We start from the raw sequence: 23,755 nt of genomic DNA, 5'->3' as shown, positions 1-23,755 counted from the left end.
CCCCTGAGCAAAGTGGTTCGTGCTCCGCTGAAGGCAGTTATCTCGAGAAAAGGGACAGCTGTGAGCTCTGACCAGCCAGCAGGGATACCCCTGCTGTATTAGTGGGGTTTTGCTACTAAAACAAGTCACTACAGACTTGGTAATTTAAAACAATAGTTTTATCATCTTCTAGTTCTGGAGATCAGAAGGCCACAGTGAGTCTCACGGGACTGAAATCAAGGTGTACAAAGAGCTGCAGTCCTTTCTGGAGGCTGTAGGGAAGAATCCGTGTTCTTGTCTTTTCCAGCTTCTAGCGGCTACGCGCATCTTGGCTTGTGGCCCCTCGTCATCCTCAGTGCAGTGAAGCAGGGCCATGGCAGGTCACACTGCCATCTCTTTGGTCTTGACTCTCCCCTTTCCCAAGGACCCTTGTGATTATACTGGACCTACCTGAATAAACCAGTATGACCTTCCCATCTCAGAGTCACCTGATTAGCAGCCTTACTTCCACTTGCACCCTTGAGTTCCCCTTGCCACATAACGTAATCATCCAACCTCTGGGGATTAGGTCATGGACATCTTTGGGAGGCCATTGTTCTGCCTATTCACACCCAGGAAAGAGTATCTGGGCAAGGCATCAGCAGTGCCCACCACAGCAGTGGAAGAAAGCCTGAGCTAAAGATACGAGGACTGGCCTCTGTTGATTCCTTTCCATCCTGGCCCTGATACCAGTCATGTAAGTTCAATCCTTGGGTCAGGAAGATCCCCTGGAGGAGGGCATGACAACACACTCCAGTATTCCTGTCTGGAGAATCCCCTGGACAGAGGAGCCTCGTGGGCTACAGGCCATAGGGTTGCAAAGAGTCGGTCACCACTGAAGCAACTTAGCACAACCGTGTTTTTTGTGCACCATAAAGATTGTCTATGATTCTGCATTTCCTCTTTTGTGAGGGATGTGAACAAGTGAGCAGGCATCTAGAAGAAAGTGATCAGAGTGGTGAGTGCATGCCAGGATAAGATTGTGAGGAAACTCTGGGAGTTTGATTTGGAAAAGACTTTGGGTGTGCAACGGTGTTCTAAAATCCTGTATTGGAAAAATCAAGAGACTCACTTTCTATGGCTTTAGAGGGAAGAATTGGGAACCAGGGGTAAAGCTAAAAGGCAAATAAATTTCAGGGAGAAGATAACCGTGTAACTGATGTAACTGACTGGTAACTGAAGGGTTTACCTTCTGAGTAGCAAGTAGTTTTAACTTCTCCCAGGTGTAGATTGTCTTAAAGTAGGCCCCCTACTTAACTGTCTGATATTCTTTGAAATGAGATTTGGAATGTTTGCCACTTCCCAGAGAGTTCAGTGTCTGTCATCAGCCATGGACATATCAGAGGTTTCCAACATGGCCAGGACCAAGCTGAGTGGTGCCCTTCACCAAGACCCAGTTAAGGGGGAGGGGTGATTCAAAACGGGGAGCAACGTCAGCCCCTCTTGCAGCCATGCACACAGGCCTGTCCTCACCCTCAGAAAACCCTCACGTAACCACACTCTCATTTTCTAGTCACTTTCGTTATTCATGTTCCTCCTTCCAACAAGCCGCGGTTAGCAACAGTGCTTTGCGTCAGTCAGGGATTTCCGGGAAAAGTGTCACAACTGCTTAAGATTCCAGCTTCCTTTTACTATTACTTAGCATCTTCAGGCATTAGAGAAGGAAATGGCAACCCACTCCAGCGTTCTTGCCTGGAGAATCCCAGGGACTGGGGAGCCTGGTGGGCTGCCGTCTATGGGGTCGCACAGAGTCGGACATGACTGAAGCGACTCAGCGGCAGCGGCAGCATCTTCAGATCTGCTGGGGTTTGGCTGGTCCAGATTCAGCTCAGTTATCGCGTCTTCTGTCTCTTCCTTGTCTCTCACCCTGTCCTTGCGTGCATGGGTCTGGTCAAGCCACGTCCTTCTAATGGCAAAGACAAGTGGAACTGAACAAAGCTCCCTAGGACCTTGGGTTGGAGGTCGTGCCCTTTGACTTCTGCAGACACTCCACCAGAATGTGGGTCAAACCCTTGTCTATGAATGGAGAACACACTCTGCCCCTAGCAGCAGGGACAGCAGAGCCACCTGGCAGAGGACAGGGTGAAAAATGTTAATAATCCAGCCCATCACCAGGCTTAGGATGGCTCTGCATCACGGAGCCTTGCTTGTCTGGGAGACACTGCTGAGTCTTGGAGCTGAACCACCTTCCATGTCCCTTCTGCATCTGGAAGTGATGCCTGGCTCCTGACTGTTTCCATGGCAGGGGTTTGGATGGAGGGTCAGGGAGGTGGGGCAGGTTGTTCATCATCTCTCATGCTCAGAACTCTGAGGCAGTTTGGTCTGCAACTTGGTTTTCGTGTCTGCCTTCCCCGCTTTGGAATCCAACGCTTCACTTTCAGTTTCCACACAGATTTCCACCAGGCCTTTTCAAGGCAGTGCTATTCATAACCTTTAAATAGGTGATCATGAGTCTCAATTTTCCATCTCGTTGTGACAAGTGTGAAAAGACAAACAGCCCATGTCTTTTTAAAACAAGTAACGGAAATGAATTCATCTCTGAGGAATGTAACATTCCTTAACCCTAAGGAGGATTCCAGGTACACCTCAAGTACAGCAACAGTTTGGAAAGGTTCTGTTTTGAAAAATCACACTCCCCAAAATGCTTTGTGTTAAAGAGACTCTCACGCTCCTTTTCTCTTCTGGAATTAAATGTATAGTGTAACGGCCTTTTTATCTTAAGAAAGAGATTAAAAACAATCAACAAGGCACACTGCTCTTTTCAAAGATGAAAACCACATGAAGCTAATAGAGGCTCCTTCTCTGAATGGAGAAAAGGGATTAGAGAGGCGATGTGAGGTCAAAGGGGACGGGTGAGGAGAGACGGCATGGGAAGGAGGCAAGGAGAGGCGAGGGGTTAGGTGAAGCGGAGGCTGATGGGCATCATCCTTCCCAAAACACTGCACAGGACTCATGATCTGTGAGAGAGCACAGCTGACTGACCTTCCCCTTTTCTTTTCATTTCTATCCGTTTATTTATTTTTATTTTTGGCTGCGCTGGATCTTCATTGCGGTACATGGGTTTCTCATTGCAGTGGCTTCTCGTTGCAGAGCACGAGCTCTGGGGCTCGTGGGCTCAGTAGTCGTGGCTCGTGAGCTCTAGAGCGTGGGCTCAGTATTTGCGGCCCTCGGGCTTAGCTGCTCCACAGCATGTGGAATTTTCCCAGTCCAGGGATTGAACCAGTGTCCCTGCATTGGCAGGTGGATTCTTAACCAATGGACCACCAGGGAACTCCTGCCCTGTTTCTTTACTCTGCAAACCTACAGAGTTTCTCCAGAGACATAAGCCTCTGCAGAGTCTGTACATAATCAACTGAAGCTTTGTTTTCTTCAGGCCACGGGTCATCTTCATATTCTAAATTCTAAGGGAAAACCACCTGCTGTTAACCCCCTAGAATGGCATTCCAGGGAACTTATTAAAGCAGGTGTTTTTTTTTTTCCTTTCAGCTGAGAACCGAGGGTGACATTAATGATGACCAAGAAAAATCAAATCCCACTTGTGTAGTTTCTAGCTGACGGACATTTATTTAACAGAATCCAGCATCCTCACTGTTGAGAATTTCTAACTTGGAACAGACATGCAGAGCTGGGTTTCCAAGGTCTCACATGTGTGCCTCCCCGGCTGCCTGGCCTGAAAGCTGGAAAGGCTGAACATTTGCCACAGGAGAGTGGCAGTAAAAGTAGACCGGTACCACAGTCTCATTCCCTGCCCATCTCTTTCTCTGCCCATTTCCTTGACTCATTTACTCCGTCCTACTGCCAGTGTTGGACTTGACACCTGAGACTGCTCCTCCCCTGCTGACCTGCCCCCTACTAATGTAATCTTGCCTCCAGGACGTGACTAGCCTTTTTGATCACCTCCATCCCAGAAATGTTGTTACCTATGCAAACCACAGATGGTCAAGCCAACTTTTCATGGAGACATGAGAGAAGTAGGCAGTCAGGTGTGTTTACCAGCCCCAATGCTGGACGCCACATCCTTTGAGTCATCAGGACTCAGCACCCAGTCTTAGACTAGGAGAATCCTCTTGTACTTGGTTAGAAGGAAATGCTTTCTCTATGAAAACAATCCACCCTTGCCATCCTTAGATCCTAGCAGTGGGAGTTAGTGTTGGGGACTCATCTTCACTGGGCACCCACTACTAGATGTATTCCATCTAGGGCACTCTGTCTTTACACTGAACTGTCTGCAATGACTCATTTTAGGAGAGCATTGAAGTTCCTTGTGGTAATCTGCATCTCATTGGAATTAAAGGCTTGAACAAGTCAATATGTACTATTAGAATAACTAACTCATTGCGTGAGTCCATCCCATCAATTAAGGAGGTTTTCCCAAGAGACTCCGTTCTGTTTACTGCCGGATACCTTCTTCCCAGAACTATTTTTGATGTTTTTTAAGGCATGATCTGGTCTGATGTCGGTGCCTGTTCCCACAGCAGCCAGCACAGCACACACCTGGCTCATAGTGAGTACTTTAAAAAGAGCAGTGAATGAGTGGGCAGAAACGTCATCAGCCTTAAATGCCAACCAACAGAAACAGAAGAGCATGGAAAACTCCCTAATCGTTTGAGAGCTGCTCCCCTGGTATATCAGGTCTCCACCGTGCCCAAAAGGAAGCTGGGCACAGAAGCCCTATTTTCTCATCTGACAATGTTCTCTTCATTTCTCCTTTGTGTTGTGTATTTTAATGTGAAGTTACCCCGCACACAAATGGTCATCGCAGGGATTCCTTCATTGTGAATTGTATCTGTAGCCAAATGAAATGACATCCAATTCCATTGAACTCTTAAATTTTTTATTGATGTTTAGTTGCTTTCCAGTGTCGTCTTAGTTTCTGCTGTATAGCCACGTGATTCAGCGATACCTGTACATATATTCCCCCTTTTGTGAATTTTCTTCCCGTTTAAGTCACCGCAGAGCATTCAGTAGAGTTCCCTGTGCTGTGTGGTAGGTTCTCATTAGATTTCTGTTTTGTATGTAGTAGGTTATATATGTCAATCCCAGTCTCCAAATTCATCCCACCTCTCCCCCTTGGTGTCCGTACATTTATTCTCTATGTCTCTGTCTCTATTTCTGCTTTGCAGATAGGTTTGTCCGTACCGTTTTTCTAGATTCCACATATATGCCTTAATATGTGATACTCATTTTTCTCTGACTTCACTGTATGACAGCCTGTAGGTCCATCCATATCTGCAAATGGCACAGTTTTTTTTTCCTTTTTATGGCTGATATTTCATTATGCCATTTTTTATGGCATAATATTTCATTATGTACTATACTACATCTTCTTTATCCATTCCTCTGTTGATGGACATTTAGGTTGCTTCCATGTCTGGCTATTTTAAATAGTGATGCAGTGAACATTAGGATGCATGTGTCTTTTAGAATTATGGTTTTCTCCAGATATGCCTAGGAGTGGAATTGCTGGGTCATATGCAGTTCTATTTTTAGTTTTTTAAGGGACCTCCATACTTTTCTCTATAGTGAGTGTATCAGTTTACATTCCCACTAACAGTGTAGGAAGGTTCCCTTTTCTTCACACCCTCTCCGGCATTTATTGTTTGTAGATTTTTTCTTGATGGTCATCCTGACCAGTGTAAGGTGGTACCTCATTATAGTTTTGTCTTACATTTCTCTAATAATTAGTGATATTGAGCATCTTTTCATGTGCCTCTTGACATCTGCATGTCTTCTTTGGAGAAATGTCTATTTAGATCTTCCACCCAGTTTTTGATTGGGTTGTTTGTTTTTTTATACTGAGCTGCATGAGTTGTTTCTATATTTTGGAGATTAATCCCTTGCCAGTTGCTTCATTTGCAATTATTTCCTCCCATTCCGAAGGTTGTCTTTTCATCTTGTTTATGGTTTCCTTTGCTGTGCAAAAGCTTTCAAGTTTAATTAGATCCCATTTATTTATTTTTGTTTTTATTCTCATTGCTCTAGAAGGTGGGTCAAAAAAAATCTTGTTGTGATTTATGTCAGCAAGTGTTCTGAATACTTCTGTCATGAATTTCACTATTAATGCCTCCACTTAAGTTTTTTATATTTGCCTGATACACCTCTATCAGCCTGTAATTTCAAACCTTTTTTTGTCATATGTTCTATGTGCTTCTTTTGAAAATAAACATAATTGGATTTCAGATTTATTAAAAAGTGAGAATATGGTATTTTTACTTCTCTATTGTTCCAAATAAGCCTACTGAGGTTTTAATCACAACTCCCATCCTCCAGCAATAGTATTTCAACTTCTTGTTTTTGTAAATAAGTACAACACTCTTACCAATCTAGAATTTTATTGTTATTCCAATATTTTGCAATTCAGACATTTGATTGAGAATAAATCTTAAGATATATACACCTTTTTATAACAAGATTTGTACATCGATTTAGACATTTCCAGGTTTAACTGATTCTAGTATTTACCACCAGCTCTATTCTTACATAATGTCTCCATTCTTCAGCTCTTATTTTTGTTTCTCAGTTGTTCAGTAATATTTTTCCAGAGGATATAAGTATAAAGGGCATAAGGGAGGTCATTGCCATGGGCCCCCTTGCTTAGCTGATGAACCTCTCGCAGACTGGGGCAAAATGGTGAGCAGAGTCCACTCCAGGAATTCCCATGGTTTCCACTCAGTGTCCCTCAGGCTGTTCTGCATCTCTGTCCCCTGTGTCCACTCTGCTCTCGCTGATGCTATTTGCACACTCTCCTCTTCTACTTCAGTGCATGAAATCCAGAGATCTTAGAACTGCTGCTCTATGATAGTAACTAAATCATCTGTACCGTTAGTTTTGACCTTCACTTCTTCTAATAAAGATTTTGATTATGGACATTGTTTGCTCTCCTATATTTCCTATGCATTCTTTCAGGGTTTTTTTTTTTCTTATTTATTTATTTATTTATTTATTTTTTGGTCATACATTGATATGAATCAGCCATAGATTTACACGTATTCCCCATCCCGATCCCCCCTCCCACCTCCCTCTCCACCCGATTCCTCTGGGTCTTCCCAGTGTACCAGGGGCCGAGCACTTGTCTCCCATGCATTCCACCTGGCCTGGTGATCTGTTTCACCTATAAATAGTATACATGGCTTTCTTTTTGAAATATTCCCACCCTCAATTCTCCCACAGAGTTCAAAAGTCTGTTCTGTATTTCTGTGTCTCTTTTCTGTTTTTGCATATAGGGTTATCGTTACCATCTTTCTAAATTCCTAATATGTGTTAGTATGCTGTAATGTTCTTTATCTTTTCTGGCTTACTTCACTCTGTATAATGGGCTCCAGTTTCATCCACCTCATTAGAACTGATTCAAATGTATTCTTTTTAATGGCTGAGTAATATTCCATGGTGTATATGTACCACAGCTTCCTTATCCATTTCATCTGCTGATGGGCATCTAGGTTGCTTCCATGTCCTGGCTATTATAAACAGTGCTGCGATGAACATTGGGGTGCACGTGTCTCTTTCAGATCTGGTTTCCTCAGTGTGTATGCCAGGAGTGGGATTGCTGGGTCATATGGCAGTTCTATTTCCAGTTTTTTAAGAAATCTCCACACTGTTTTCCATAGTGGCTGTACTAGTTTGCATTCCCACCAACAGTGTAAGAGGGTTCCCTTTTCTCCACACCCTCTCCAGCATTTATTGCTTGTAGACTTTTGAATAGCAGCCATTCTGACTGGCGTGTAATGGTACCTCATTTGTGGTTTTTGATTTGCATTTCTCTGATAATGAGTGATGTTGAGCATCTTTTCATGTGTTTGTTAGCCATCTGTATGTCTTCTTTGGAGAAATGTCTGTTTAGTTCTTTGGCCCATTTTTTGATTGGGTCATTTATTTTTCTGGAATTGAGCTGCAGAGTTGCTTTATATTTTTGAGATTAATCCTTTGTCTGTTTCTGCATTTACTATTATTTTCTCCCAATCTGAGGGCTGTCTTTTCACCTTGCTTATAGTTTCCTTTGTTGTGCAAAAGCTTTTAAGTTTCATTAGGTCCCATTTGTTTAGTTTTGCTTTTATTTCCAATATTCTGGGAGGTGGGTCATAGAGGATTTTGCTGTGATTTATGTCGGAGAGTGTTTTGCCTATGTTCTCCTCTAGGAGTTTTATAGTTTCTGGTCTTACATTTAGATCTTTAATCCATTTTGAGTTTATTTTTGTGTATGGTATTAGAAAGTGTTCTAGTTTCATTCTTTTACAAGTGGTTGACCAGTTTTCCCAGCACCACTTGTTAAAGAGGTTGTCTTTTTTCCATTGTATATCCTTGCCTCCTTTGTCAAAGATAAGGTGTCCATAGGTTCGTGGATTTATCTCTGGGCTTTCTATTCTGTTCCATTGATCTATATTTCTGTCTTTGTGCCAGTACCATACTGTCTTGATGACTGTGGCTTTGTAGTAGAGTCTGAAGTCAGGCAGGTTGATTCCTCCAGTTCCATTCTTCTTTCTCAAGATACAACAAATAACACACAAAGGGATCCCCATAAGGATAACAGCTGATCTATCAATAGAAACCCTCCAGGCCAGAAGGGAATGGCAGGACGTACTGAAAGTAATGAAAGAGAATAACCTTTCAGGGTTTTTTTATTCCTTCTTTTGACTCCTTTATCATAGTATCTGATTCTCTTGTATTTTATTATCAGCTAAAAGATGATGCTGTCTACAGTTGTTTTCTGTTTAGTATCATATAATCCTTAATGAATGCTGTCACATAGACAAGGTGAATAGCAGATGTCACTGTGCATACTCCGGAGGGCGGGGTGCTTCTCATGATGCACCATGTTTGCTGTGGCAGCCTCAGTGCTCAGCCTGGCACCCAGCCTGTTACAGGTGTTCAGTGTGAATTTGTTGAATGAATGAACAGATAAATGGATGATCAGCCGTTGATAACTATTATCATCAGAATTATGATTATGATTAATTTTATTGCACACAAAAATGTTCACCATTAAAAAGGTAGAACTGTGGGTAATCTCAATAGCTATAGATCCATCAAACATTGAGGGCCAGTTGTGTACCAGCCCAGTGCTAATGTCTGACACCTTCATAAGTTCAAGTGAGGAGACTGGGAGGTACCCAAGAAGGGACTGGGATTATGTAGAAACTGGAAGAAGTGAGGAGGAGCCATTTACTCTTCCAGCTGAAGACCTGCTGGCCTCTTTCCGTGCAGATCCTGCAGTGTCCAGTGGGCAGGGTGGGTTTAAGAGGCCTCATGATGCCTGCCTTCCGGGGCCATCCCACCCTCTCACTCCCATCCAGGGGCATCAGCCTGGGATGTCCTAAAGCCACATCACTGATGGGAGAACATCTGAATCCTGTTGGGGGGACCAGTTTGGGGAAGTCAGGACCCAAAGAAACCGTTAGAGTTTGGTTCATCTCAGTGCTGTTGGCCACACTTCCACTCTATGTCTAAAATTGTTTTTCTAAAGGTACACATGTTGTGACATTAGGATGACATGGACACTGCCTCCCGTGCTGTCCTTAAACATCTCACGATGGTTAAAAAAGGGACCATGTGGTGATGGATCTTTATATGCATAAAGATTCCACAAGTTGCCAGGCACTGCTGCTATATCCTCGCAGTGTAAGAAAGAACATGCAAGACTTCATTCCTGTGAACTGTTCATTTTGCTAGTAATTGACCAAAGTCTTAAATGGTCGAATTTGGGAGGAAAATGTGAAAAATAAAAGGTAGCCAGAGGAAAGAGACTGTCCCTCTTAAATCATCATGATGTTTGCAAGTGTTTTGGTGATTTCTAGAATCACGACATTGAAGTGATTTTCACAGAAATAATTCTGTTGTGCTCCAAAGAAGAGATCTGCACTTCAGGAGCCCTTCAAGATCATACCTTAGTGGAGAGAAATGACAATATAGGAGAGTGTTTTTACTGCATAAATAACTGGCCAGATGGGGGAGGATGCTAATTCAAGGTGGTCTTTTATTATATTTTTAGTTATTCCCTTCAGGTCCAGGTCACCAGCTAGATGCTACTTAGTAATACCATAACCAATAGATTCTGAATATATACACTTCCATGTTCTCCTGAGACCTTCTGTGCTTCATTTATTTTCTCCTTGTCCCACCTGCCAAGAAATTAAAAAGCTGCCTAGGGCAGAAGGAAAGGAGAGAAATTAGTCAAGGTGGAGTTGAGGAGACAGCAAGTAGACAGTGCATTCTGGATTCACGTTAAGCATTTTCTAAACTTGCAGCTGCAAAACGTTTTCCTGGCTGTAATGTTGCTGATTTATGCTTTCCTGCTTGAAGTTAAGACCAAGTCATGACAGACATATGTAGAAGGGACCCATGATTAATTCTGTGTTTGGAAGCTAGGGATCTCCAGGGACAGGCCATCTCCTGTTACAGACGTGGGACAGAGACCTGTTGGAAGATGCGTGTAGGGCAGGAATGCTCCACTGACCTATTTTAGAAAGGTCCCTTTGCTTGCACAGCCACAGGGATACCACATAAATGACAGAACTGGGCCAGCAGTGAAAGAAAATAGGACAGCCCTTTGTGTGTGTCTGGGGCTCAAAGCATCCAGCAGGTGTGTATGTGTGTGTGTGTCTGTGGGAGACACCTACGCACTGGCTTCGCTGGTGGTTCAGATGGTAATGAATCTGCCTGCCAGGCAGGAGACCCAGGTTCAATCCCTGGGTGGAAAAATTCCCTAGAGAAGGGAATGGCAACCCACTCCAGCAATCTTTGCTGGAGAATTCCATGGACAGAGGAGCCTGGCGGGCCACAGTCCATGGGCCAAAAAGAGTCGGACACAACTGAGTGACTAACACTTTCTTACGCTTTTCTTACGCACTGTGATGCAGACACTGGTTGCTGAACCGGGAAAAACAAAGCATAGATTATTCTATCATGTGCTAAGCTTACCTGGAAAGAAAACCCAGAAGCTTATAGCTGCCCTGTACTCCTTGCCCCAACAGTGTGACAGCAGGCAAGCACAGGAGTGTGCACGTATATACCTGTATGCTTGTGTGCACACCACACACACACACACACACACTTCGCCTCCAGTCAGGGAAATGTGAGTTTCCATTAACATGGCAGGAACATGGTTTCAAGAGTTGACATCTGCTTCATTCTGATCCCTTATAATCTAATATCCAAGCTCCATAAGGCCATAAAGATAAGTGACAAGAATGACTGACTGTAACCAGAGACAGAAACCAGCCTGAGTTTGACCCAGAAGGACTCTGTCCCTTTGGGTGAGATCACCCTGACAGACAGACCTCTTTGGGAAGGAGATTTCACAGAACGTTTTCTGAGCATCCATTTCCTCATTTTAGAAATAGAAATAGAAATACCTCTCTGACAGATGTGGCATAGAGATTCAGTGAGACAGTGCCCGAAACAGTGGTGCCCCCCAGTTAGCGAACAGTGAGATCCAGGGATCCCGGCTTTCCTGTCCTGCCAGCCTGGAGGCGTGTGTTGCTGCTGGCCAGCCTCCCTCCCAAGCGCTGGTCTCTCACTTCAGCTATCAGAACTCTGTTGCCCAGATGCCATGTGGATGTGGAAATGCCTACATCTTCCCACAGCATCTCCTGCCCCCAAAAAACCTGCTGCTTTACTGCTGGCCTCTTCTGCTGGGGCTCATAGCGCCCAGAACCTCAAGGCCATCTTTGATTCCTCCTAACCCCTCTCTCTAGGAACCCAGCCATGAGCAGAATGCTCTGTCAGTTCGCCTCTGACTTTTCCACGGCCAGGTCCTTCCTCTGGTCCTGCTGCTCCGGCCCCAGTCCAGGGTTCAGCACACCTCACCTGAGCTGTTTCAAGCACTCCCTAAACTATGTTCTCGTATCCATTTCCACCATCTCATTCCCTTTACACCACTGCCAACCCTCTTCTGAAAGCAGACTGCCTTCGAATTCCTGCTTTTCTTAGGAATGCTTGCCCTACCTGGTTGCCCAAAGAACTGTACTCAAGTCCTTAGCTTGATGCTTATTCTAAATCCTCCAGTAGCTGACAGAGGCAAAGAAATAAGGGCTCTGTACCATCAGATTTATAGAAGTGAAACTTTGTCCAGTGCCCTGACATTCATCATCACTGGCCCTAGTGAACACCTGAAAGTGGGTCATTGCAAGCAGATTCAAAACACAGAGCTTCAAGACAGATCCAGCAGAGAGGTACAATGGTGCAGAGAGGTCAGGATGGGTATTTGCATTCCATTCTGCCTTTGGTAGATCAAGTGACCTTGGACAATTAATTTACCTTCCCTCAATCCCAGTGTCTTTTTAAAAATTTTTATTGAAATACAGTTGATGTACAGTCTTACGTTAGTTTCAGGTGTAGAGCAAAGTGATTTAGTCATATGCAGAAATATATATTCTCTTTTTACATTCTATTCTATTATAGATTATTATAAGATATTGAGTATAGTTCCTTGTGTTATACAGTAGATTCTTCTTGTTTATCTATTTTATATATAGTGGTGGATGTATATTTTAATCCCAAACTCCTAGTTTATCCAGGCCGTGGCTCCTCTTTGGTTGACTATACATTTATTTTCTATGTTTTTGAGTCTATTTCTGTTTTGTACACAAGTTCATTTGTAACAGTCTTTTGATTTCACATATAAGCCATATTGTATGGTATTTGTCTTTCTCCGTCTGGCTTTCTTCACTTGGTATGATCATCTCTAGGTCTATACATGTTGCTGCAAATGGCACTATTTCATTCTTTATTATGGCTGAGTAATATTCCATTGTCTATATGTACCACATCTTCTTTATCCATTTATCTGCCAATGGACACTTAAGTTGCTTTCATGTCCTGGCTATTGTAAATAGTGCTGCAATGAATGCTGGGGTGTATGTGTCTTTTTGAATTCTTTTTCTCTGGACATATGACCAGGAGTGGGATTGCTGAATCATATGGTAGCTCTGTTTTTAGTTTTTAAAGGAACCTCCATTCTGTTCTCCATAATGACTTTACCAATTTACATTTCCATGACCAGTGTAGGAGGGTTCCTTCTTCTGCACGTCATCTCCAGCATCTATTATTTGTAGACTTTGTTATGATAGCCACTCTGGCCAGTGTGAGATGATACCTCATGGTGGTTTCTTTCATATTTATTTAGTCTTAGTTGTGGCATACTGGGATCTTTTAGTTACAGCCTGAGAACTCTTAGTTGTAGCTTTGGGGATCCAGTTCCCTGACCAAGGATTGAATCTGGGCCCCCGGCACTGAGAGTGTGGAGTGTTAACCATTGGAGCATGAAGGAAATCCCCTCATTGTCATTTTGATTTGCATTTCTCAGTTAGCAGTGTTGAGGATCTTTTAATCCCAGTGTCTTACAAATGAGATTAAAAATAACAATACCTACATCATGGAATTTACTGATAAATAAATTGATACAAGTGAATGTTCTTTATGGAGTATAAAACTCAAAAATTATTCATTATGGTTAGATATATCTGTTTGTATGAACAGTTGAGCTTAATAGCAGGCACCTTGGGGATGGAGGGGGGGTATAGCAGAGATTAGCCAATCCATTCTTGGGAAAACTGAGGATAAATACAAATTCTTGAGCCCTAAGCTGAAAGAAAAATTCTGAAGAAAGACAACGAGACTGTGAAAACTGCAGACCTCAGAGAAGAGAAGGAGAAGACAGCAGCAGAGATCATTAATACCGAGGTCAGGGGTGTTCCAGATGGTCATGAGAAAGTGATCATTCAGGAAGACAGGCCTCGAAACTTCAAGCCACACACATGTAACAGAAGGAACGTTTGCTGGCCGTGGTGTTAGGCCATGAACCGGTGACCCGGAGGGCAGAGGCTACTGACTCGAAACAAAAAGCCCTGAACCGTCCCAACTCCCGCTGCTATTTTTGAAGCGCAGTGCGGGTGAGGGCCGGGAGAAGTGGGGAGAGTTTTTCCACTAGCAGTCAGGAACCGAAATAGGAAAGATCAACAGAGGCATTTATAAACAACGAATGCCATTAATTTTTTTAAGCAAGGAAGGAGTTGGAAAAGATGTAATGTGTCAGGGAGTGGGGAATATAGTCTGCAAGGAAAGGTGGCCCAGGGGGCTTCATATTTTTAATGATCCTTCCTGCTTGCTTAATGGTATTTCAAGTCAACATTAGTGAATTTCCCGGAAAACTTGGAAACCATCTTGTTCAGTTGAACTCATGGTAGGGGAGAGATAGCATGGGTTATTTTTAATCAAGGTCTCATGACTAGAGTTCAACTATGATGGGAAAAATTTCCTGCTTCCCCCCCCCCCAATCAGAAAACTTTCTAACTATTGAGTGATACCCAAAGTTTGGGGGCAGTTTAAGCTATATTGTCCTAATGCCAAAGCTCCAGCTCTTTCAAGTATACCACACCACGAGGACAGGTCCAGGTAGTTGTCAGCAACTGCTTTGGGGAGGGTTTGAAGAGCCAGTGGTAGAGATGGAAGGGTTGATTTCCCAGAATCGACTTTCAGCCCTCTTCCTAGGTCAGGCAAGCATCGGGTGAAACAGTATCTGGCCTGGATTGTAGGGTCCAGAAGCTTGGAGAGTCTAGGTCCCAGCAAACCAGGATGCAGTCACACGGGAATATTGGCATGAAAAGCAAGCCAACCAGGTGAAGCCCAGGCAGTAAAGATCTGCAGGCAACTAGACCCCGACAGTTACACAAACCCACAGGGACCAGGGGCCACAGAAGGCCCCTTGCTCCTTCCATAACATGGTCGGTGGAGCCTCAGCATTTTCTCAGCCTGGGTGCTTCTCTGGCCCCGGTCTGAAAAGACTGATCATTCCTAGTGGGCAATAAGCTTCTTTGTGCCAAGGTTTCTCCTGGCCACAGGGATTCTAGAGGCAGATACTCCATATCAAGGGCCCCTTGTGAAAGGTACCTGGCAACGATGAGGGGACAGAGGAGAGCATGGGTCCTGAGGCAGTGGAAGCAGGGAGAATGTGTGTGCAGGAGGCTTTGAAAAATCCTTAAAAGGGCTTCAAGAAAATGAGACTCTGTTTAGCAATTGAACAAGAAAGGCAGAGGAGGCAAGTGAGCAGCCCTCGAGTGCCACGATCTGGCCACGCTGGCCAGGAGCCACAAGTGATCTGGTAAAACTGAGGAGGGCATCAGGGTGGAGCCTGCAGAAAATGAAGCAGAGAGAGTCGGCAGGGGTCCCCTCACAGAGGGGATCCTAAGGAATTCTGATTCGTTTCTTGTGTTAGTGTTTATGCAAAGGCAAACGGCCCGTGAATAATGCTAGCTGCATTATATTACCGGCTATTATTACCCAGCGGAGGTTTGGTTACCACCGTTACTTTAAAAATACTAACTCTGCCATCTTTACTACTGTTTGCTAGTCCCTAGCCTTAAATGCCTGTGGTCTGCCCAGGCACCGAAAACTCGCCCACAGCTTGTGCTCTCATGTCTCTGGCTCAGAGGCCGTTCTGTGATCCAGCCTTCTGGTCCTCGGAGACTGCACATTGGATGCTGCATTCTCCTGTCCTACCCCTGGCCTGTCCTACCCGAGGCTGGGGGGAGTCCAACAGCTAAACCGATAAGAACAGGGACCTGGAACATCTTGAACTCTCTCATCTATATTTACCTTTGAATCTTTTATATATAATCCAAGAAATATGTATATATCTTTTTCTAGATACTCATAGATATATAATATATATTTCAATATTCTTAGTTTTTTCCACAAATCACAGTAAAGTATCTTTCTGTTTTTAATATTTATTTATTTTGGCTGCATGCACACTCTCTAATTATGGCACTCGGGCTCAGTAGCTGCAGCAAACAGGCTGAGTTGCTCCGCAGCATGAAGGGTCTTAGTTTCCTGACCAGGGATCAGACCCACATCCCCTGCATTACAAGATAAATTCTTAACCACTGGGCCACTAGGGAAGTCCCATAAAGCATCTTTCCTAATGTCTAATTTATATTAATTTTTTCAAACAAATTGTAGAAGTGATTCTATGGTTGTACTGTCTGGAAGCAAATATTATCGGTAACAATTACAACTATTGTTCATTGCTAAATTAAGTACTGACTATGATTACATTTATTTTCTTATACCTTTCTTTTCTTACTCATTCTCCATATTATTTCTCTAGGTAAGTGACCTCAAGTGCAACCACAGTTTTATCTGTAACTCTGATACTACTAATATATGAAATTCAACCAAGGGTTAAGCAGTGCCTTGATGGAAAAATCTTATCAAAATGAGCCTGGTCAATTGTTTCTTAGATGTCTTTAATCAATATCATTTCTTTTAAAAAGCCTTGTGAGGCTTTTTAAAAGCGAAAAGTCATCCACTGTAGTTATTTCAGTCATTTGCATTCAGAAAACCCCTTCAGTATTTTCTCCCAACATCTCTGTATAAACATCTTCGTTCACTGGAGCTTCAGCACTTGGTTTTCTATGGACAGCTCACTTATCCATAGTGGCAAATGATACTAGGCTCGTAAAACAGCTCGGTGCCCAACAGTTAATCAGTGTTGTACTTGTTTGCATTGATCCATTCCAAAATCCATCTTAATATCATAGCTCACATTCTTAACAATTTTCAACTGTAACTCATAGAGCTCTCTTAGATTTCTCCTAGAAGTTCACATCCCAGGGAAGAACTGATGTGCTGGCCCCATATCCTCCCTATGTCTCCATGTTCCAAGGACCACTTCATTCCAAGGGGCTGACCTGTCCCAGTTTCCAGCATCTTCAACTTTTGCTTTTTGTTACAGTAGTATAGGAGACTAGTTTAAAGATGGTACTGAAAATACTACAGTGGAAACTGTATCATCTTGCTTCTGAAAGGCAACCACTTTCATCTTCTTTAACAGTTGCTTCTGGCCTTTACATCAATATCTTAAATCCTGTGCTTCCAGTACTACTAATCCTTATTGACAAGTCAAATGCGTCTTGGCTTCCTGCTGTAGAGGATGAGGATTCAGCTCTCACCCTCCAACACGCCTGCCTATTCCTGTCTTTCTCGCGCTCACCTCCTCATAAGGGTGATATCACAATCTTGGCTGCTCCCTTGCTCTCTCACCTTCCCAAGTAGTTATATCACAATTTGCTGTTAACTGGTCACTTTATGCTTTTTTATGACTGCTACTAACTTCTTTTTTTAAGTTTTTTAAAAACTATTTATTTATTTTTGGCTGTACTGAGACTTCGTTGCTGCAAGGGCTTTTCTCTATTTGGGGTGAGCAGAAGCTACTCTCTAGTTTCAGCACTCACATGTCTCACTGTAGTGACTTCTCTGATTGCGGAGCACAAGCTTCAGAGTGCACGGGCTCAGTAGTTGTGGCTCGTGGATTCAGTTGCCCAGGGCATGTGGAATCTTCCCGGACCAGGGATCGAACCCATGTTCCCTGCATTGGCAGGATTCTTAACCACCGGTTCCCTAGGGAAGTCCCTGTTGCTAACATCTGATTCAAGCATGGTACTATTACATTTCTTTTCTTACACAGGTTTTATGTTGACCCAAATTGAAAATTGCCTTTATCATTTCCTTGACTTTTCATACACCTGTAATTGTTTTTTTATATGCCCCCATATACCTATCAAATCCCATATCTATTAAGATACCCAAATCTTTAAAAGCTCCATAAACATTTAAGTTTCATTTTCCCCCAGCCTCATATCATCCATGGCTCCTGTTTAGGGCTATTATAGTGTTGTCATGTATGCACATCATTTATCTCTCCTCTATGTGGTTCTTGTGTTGCACACTGAGTCTGATATTTTCCTCTTTCTTGATTTATTTCTTCATCTTGTTAAGGCATATTCTTCACTAGTATTCTAAGGAAGAGTATGTGAAAAGTATATAGTTTTAATTCCTTGAAAATCTGAATATGTGTTTATGCTACCTTCATACTGTTGGTAATTTGACTGGGTATAAAATTCTAGGTTAGAAATTATTTTCTCTCAGATATTTGAAATTCCACAGTTTTTAAAGCTCTGTGATCGTCTAGTTTCCAAGTTGCTATTGAGAAATCCAATCTTCATCTCTTCTGCTAAACTTCTTACAGTACCTCCAGTTGCTGTCTTCCAAAAGTATGTCGAACTTTCTTATACCCTTGCAACTCCTTCTGATAATCCTATTATTGGGGGTCTATATCATCTTTTTTTCCTTGCTAATTTTAATGGAGTTTTGGTATGAGTAAGTAGGAAACTCCTGTGACTTGTCCACCATGCTTACTCAAAATCCACTTATACTTTTATGTTTCTAAGTATGTAAACCCATGTTATCCCCTTTGTATGTATTATGATGCTGTTACTATTAGCAACCCTGATAGTAGTTAGTACTGTTTCCATTTGACGATAAGACAGCTGGGGCTCCAAGAATGTTAGTTTAAAGAGCCTGAATGAGGGATTCACATTTAAAAACCATACTTTTCCCACCCTACTGAGGCATAAGGGTCATGTTCAGTGATGCCTTTGTGATGGAGGTTGCTGGTAATAAAACAAGTTAGATCGTAGCTTCTCCCTATCTTGCTACAGTAAACTAATGCCACTGCTGGGAGGTAAATTATTCCTTTGAACTATTCTCTAAGTCACAGAATACAGGCTTTCCTCCTCAATCGCTCTTGTTAATACACAGTAGAAATTGGAACACCTAAAACCGAATAATTGCTAGTGATCTGACTCATACAGTGGAGTGTGTTAGAACAAACAAGGAAAACTGAAATTACAGTGTTCAAGTCTGAAGGAAAATATACCTTAATATATAATGGCTCTATTTCAGAGTCCGGCACACAATGAAATAACTTTCCTCTTTGAAGCTTTTAGTTACATTCTCACATAGGGCACAAATAGCATTCTCCAATTTGAAAACAAAAATTAAGTTACTGCTTTCAAAGTCCAGTCTTTTGAAGGCATTGCAGTCTTTCAAGTAAGTGCTTATTGTCAAAGTGAAAAAGAGACTGTCCAACTAGTATTTATGAACAAACAAACATATCCAGTAATTTATGGTGCGTTTATATGTCACTTCAACTTTCTGTGTTTGTAATAGCAAACACTTTTTTGTTCAATGTGCCTTCAGGATGGGATTTTCAGGTAATACCTCCTGAAGAGTTTCTAGGACTTTCTTCTGTCAAGGGTTTTCTTGTTGATTTTGTTAGCTGAATGTCAGGTTCTCATAGTTCCTTATTTTATCATTTCATTATCCCCAAGTGCTCTAGTGGTAAAGAACCTGCCTGCCAATGCAGGAGACATAAGAGATGTGGGTTCCATCCCTGGATCAGGAAGATCCCCTGGAGAAGAGCAGGCAACCCACTCCAGTATTCTTGCCTGGGAAATCCATGGACAGAGCAGCCTGGTGGGTTATAGTCCATGGGGTCACAAATAGTCAGACATGACTAAAGCGACTTGCCACATCCCCAAGTGCATCCTCTTGTCAGTGAAACAATCAAATAAAAGGAGGAAATGTTTGGATCAAGTCCAGAAAGACTGAAACTAAGCAGGACTTCCTCGAACCCGAGGCAAGTCACTCTACTGCTTGAACCCTCAAGCTTCTCATCTGTGAAATAGGTGGTCTCCAAATGCTTTTCACACCATCAGTAAAACCATTTCAATTAATTATGTGAATCAGTCACTACTGATTTCAGCACATGTGTGACTGACGATAAAATACAGAGTTTGTTCGTTAATTTCTTTAATGCATGTTTATTGGGCACCAAACCCAGAGCTGGTATACAGTGGCAAATAGCCTTAGCCTCACTGAGTTCATAGTTCAGATGGAAAAAAAAAAAAAAAACTCAAATAAGGGATAATTGTGATAAATACTGTGAAAGATAACAACAGAGTGCCATGAAAAGACTAATAGGAAAAAATATAATTTAGACAGGGAAAGGGGAGTGTTCTAAGAAGCCTTCATTGAAGAAATGCCAAGCCACCCTAAGGATGAGGATCAGTGACACAAGTGAGGAGGGACAGGCACAGCGTTCCACACACACAGGGCAGCATGTGTAAAGACTCCCAGAGATTCAAGAGCTTGTGCATTTAAGGAACTTGAAGAAGGCCGTGTAGCTATACCCTGGCGAAGGTTCCCACCATATCATACAAAATCTTGCCACGACGGTAAGCATTTTGTATAACATCAGAAAGGCAGGGAGAACCTCCTGAGAGACAGTTAAGCAGGAGAAGGGGATTTGAGTATGTTTGTCTGGCCTTTCTACACACCAGGGAGGAACATAAAAACAGGTAAAGACAGTTCAGTCACCATCCAGACAAGGGATGGTGGTGGTTTGGATGAGGAGGTACAGGTGGAGGTGGATCTTACATATCTCGAACTCTCCTCACTTTGGACTGTAGCCTGCCAGGCTTCTCTGTCCATGGGATTCTCCAGGCAAGAATACTGGAATGGGTTGCCATGCCCTCCTCCGGGGGGTCTTCCTGCCTGAGGGATCAAACCCAGGCCTCCTGATGGCAGGCAGATTCTTTACCGTCTGAGCCACCAGACCTGCCTGCCAACTACGATATGCAGAGGGAGACCTGTGGGCTCCTGGGTCACAGTACGTGGACATACTAATTCCTGTTGAGGGAGGCCCTTTGCCTTTCTAGCTGGTCTTCTCAGGCAGCATTCCGCGTGGTCCACAGGAGGTATTCACACATCCCCTTGCTGACAAGCTTTTAGGGTGCAGGCCTCACCTCTATGGCTATGTCTCCCGGACAGGCTGCCAGGACCACCGGTCACCTGTATCTCTCACCTGTATACTCTCCCAAGGGTGTGGCCACAACCCTACGGCCAAATCTCCTCCAAACCCCCTCAGTAGGAGGAGACTGAGGAGAAAGCACCACATTCTTCTCATTATGTAGAGAAGGATCGTTTTAGGGATAAAACCCTTAATGCCCAAACAGCTCTGCAAAGAAGTGCTCCCTCCAGTCTCCCACTTCCCTTCCTCTTTCCTAATAGGATTGAATTGCTCGGTCACTTAGCTGTGAAATGCATTTCGGCACCAAATTTTTAAGGCCCGCCTGGAAGCCAAGCACCTATTTCCCTTTAATAAATCAGAGCAGATAGCATCTCTTGTGCCATCTGTATCCTCTGTCCTGGACTCAGTGGAGACACAACACAGCCCATTTTAACATCCTCTCCTTGTCTCCTTCTAGCCACTTTCTAAAACAACAAATGAGGTACCCAGCTCCGCCCCCACCTTCCTGAAGCTGCCACATCCAGCGCCCTGGTCTGTCCTCCCCGTGCCGTTCCAGCACTGCTGCCATGGGCCTGGGGCAGCAGCACAGTTCCCTGGGTGCCTCTCTCCTGTCCTCCCCTCTTCTGCATTCTTCCTTCTCACCGTGCTACGGCACCCTGTCCCAGGACACTTACGTGACTCGCTGCAGAGGTGGTTTAATTGCCACCCACTGCCCTTCCTCCTCCCCCAGGCCAGGGCTGGTGTCTGATCGAGCTCTCTCTCTCCCCCACTTCAGAGCATCATCAGCCCTGATGTCACACAGACCACGCTGTTCCCCCTGTATTGGGTATTTTCCAGAGAGTTTGCCCAAGAGTTCAGACTCTGTGATAGGAATTCAGGTAAATGGACAGAATGTCTGGACTTGGGCTACTTAGTGAGGTACATAAAAGAGCAGAAATGTGACCCATGTGAAGAGCCAAGAAAGTGGGATTTGCGAGTTTGAATTGAATGAGTGATGAAAGCAGAGAAGATTGAGGTTTCCTGGAGAAATGAACAGGAAAGGAGTGGAGGGAAACCAGAACTGATACTTTGCCTAGAAAGTAGGGAAGAAGGTAAAAGAATGTGCCATAATAGTTTGTCCATTTTGAAAGCTTTGTACAAGTCACAGGAAAGAATTCATACAAGTGTCTGGGAAAGTATGTTGTGTCCTAACCAAATCTCGCCGTATATCCAACAGGAACAAACGCTAAGCATGGACTGCGTTGCAAGGCCTGTAAGATGAGCGTCCACCACAAGTGCATGGACGGCCTGGCGCCCCAGCGGTGCATGGGCAAGCTGGTAAGGGCTCGTGCCCAGAGTGTGCCCCGGAACCCCTGCTCGGGGCACTTGCCTGCCTGATGAAGTCAGGAAGCACCGCCCCACCCCGCCCCAGTCTCTGGCTGGCCAGCTTGGCTTCCTAGTAGGACTGAGTGAGGAGGAGCTTTTTCAACCGAAGAGGTGCAAGTTCTGTGTGTAGAAAAAACTCAGGGTCTTTAGTCAAGTGGACAGCTTGTCTTGGGTCAGGACTTTGTCAGTGTTAGCCCTCAAGTCCCACATCCCAGGACTGTCCAGGTTTTGAAAGTAAAAGTTAGGCATCCCAGGAACCTCCTCAGCCCCAGTTCAATGGGCTGACAGCTCAGAGGATATCAAGAATGGGATGGAGATTAACCACTCCACAGAAGTGGAGTAGTAAAAATCTACACTACTATCATGGATCATGATGGCCAAACCCAGAGAGGGAGCCTCAGCCTGGCCCATGCTGGCTGATTGTCTCATCTCAGGAGTGGGCTTCCCTACTGGTGCTACACAATGATAGAAAGCCACCCAGAACACTTTTGAAAATATTTGAAACGAGGATGGCCAAAGAATTCTGTTACTATAAGGGACCAAGAAGGTCTGCCCTAGAGACACTTAGGTCATGATAGCTGATTCAGAAAAACTTAAGATCTGGCTCAAGGAAGAATTCTGTTGTTCTCTATGGCTCCAGGGAAAGCACCTAGGATCAGTAGGTTCCATGTCTTAACAACCAGAGATAATGCCACTAAGGTCCTCCATCCCGGGTTAGTGAGAGTTCCTGCCACCCACGTCCCCAGCAGTGTTCACCGGAGGAACGCTTGCCAGGAACGTTGGAGAGGGTTCTGGGATTCTTGTAGGGGCAGGGCCCTGACATTCCTTTTTGAGTCTGGGGTGAAGCCACGATTCTTAGAGTTCCTCTCTGTACTCTTGACTGGCAATACCCTCTTCTCCAAAACCCCCGCCTCACTTGCTCCCTCCCCCCCCCACCTCCTCCTCCTCCTCCCACGGTGATTCCCACAAGCCAGGGCAGAGACCATGGGTGAGAGGTCCGGGAAACAGAATGGGATCTGGACCTCAGAGCTCATCAGACATACAAGGGACTTCAGGTCTCCCTGTGAGGTCCGCTTGCCCACGCCCAGGGCTTTGAATGAGTGTGATAGACCACGTGGTGAGAGAATGCATGAGGGTCCATTTGTATCCTAGGGGATAAGGAGCCCAGCAGAAAGGAGGCGGCAGCAGGCCAGGCCGCGTGCAGAGGAGAGGCAGGATGGGAGGGCGGGGGTGGGGGGAGTGGGGCTTGCTTATTGACAGCTGTACCTCCCCGCCCCCACCCCAGGGAGAAATTAGAGGCCATGTCAGCATCTTAAAGGGCGACAGGGAGGCGTCCCTAGAGAAACCAACTGCTTTCATTTTCAGAGTTCTCAAGTGATTGCCTCCATCTCAGCAGTGACACTGAACCCTTTTCTTTCCCATCCTCTCTCCCCAGCCAAAGGGGTTTCGGCGTTACTACAGCTCCCCCTTGCTCATTCATGAACAGTTTGGCTGCATTAAAGAAGTTATGCCCATTGGTGAGTTGAGACCTTGCTGGGTTGCGTTGGGTTGAGCAGCAACATCCAAGCTGAGGCCTGCTCTCCTCCCGGGTCCCAGGGCCACAGGGGTGGCAGGGGGCAGGGCGGAGTGCATTCATTCGGTGGCTAACTGGGTTATGGTCATTTGTTTTGCTGGAGGGGAAACTGAAGGTGGACCAAATTCCCCTGAAGTTTTTCTCCTTGCCCT

At 44.3% G+C, this 23,755-nt stretch overlaps 1 protein-coding gene across 3 annotated transcripts in view; it reads left to right on the top strand.

Annotated features, from left to right (window-relative positions):
• STAC (SH3 and cysteine rich domain) overlaps positions 1-23,755 on the top strand; it is a 128,057-nt gene that overhangs the window by 59,299 nt on the left and 45,003 nt on the right. For all 3 annotated transcript variants that reach the window (XM_043442739.1, XM_043442740.1, XM_043442741.1), the window contains exons 3-4: positions 21,882-21,982; positions 23,466-23,547. In XM_043442739.1, coding sequence (XP_043298674.1) covers positions 21,882-21,982; positions 23,466-23,547 — 183 coding nt within the window. The remainder of the gene's footprint in view (positions 1-21,881; positions 21,983-23,465; positions 23,548-23,755) is intronic.

The sequence above is a fragment of the Cervus canadensis genome, chromosome 22, assembly GCF_019320065.1.
Source record: "Cervus canadensis isolate Bull #8, Minnesota chromosome 22, ASM1932006v1, whole genome shotgun sequence".
In the NCBI taxonomy this organism is placed as follows: Eukaryota; Metazoa; Chordata; class Mammalia; order Artiodactyla; family Cervidae; genus Cervus; species Cervus canadensis.
This window is presented reverse-complemented; position numbering and strand designations above follow the sequence as displayed.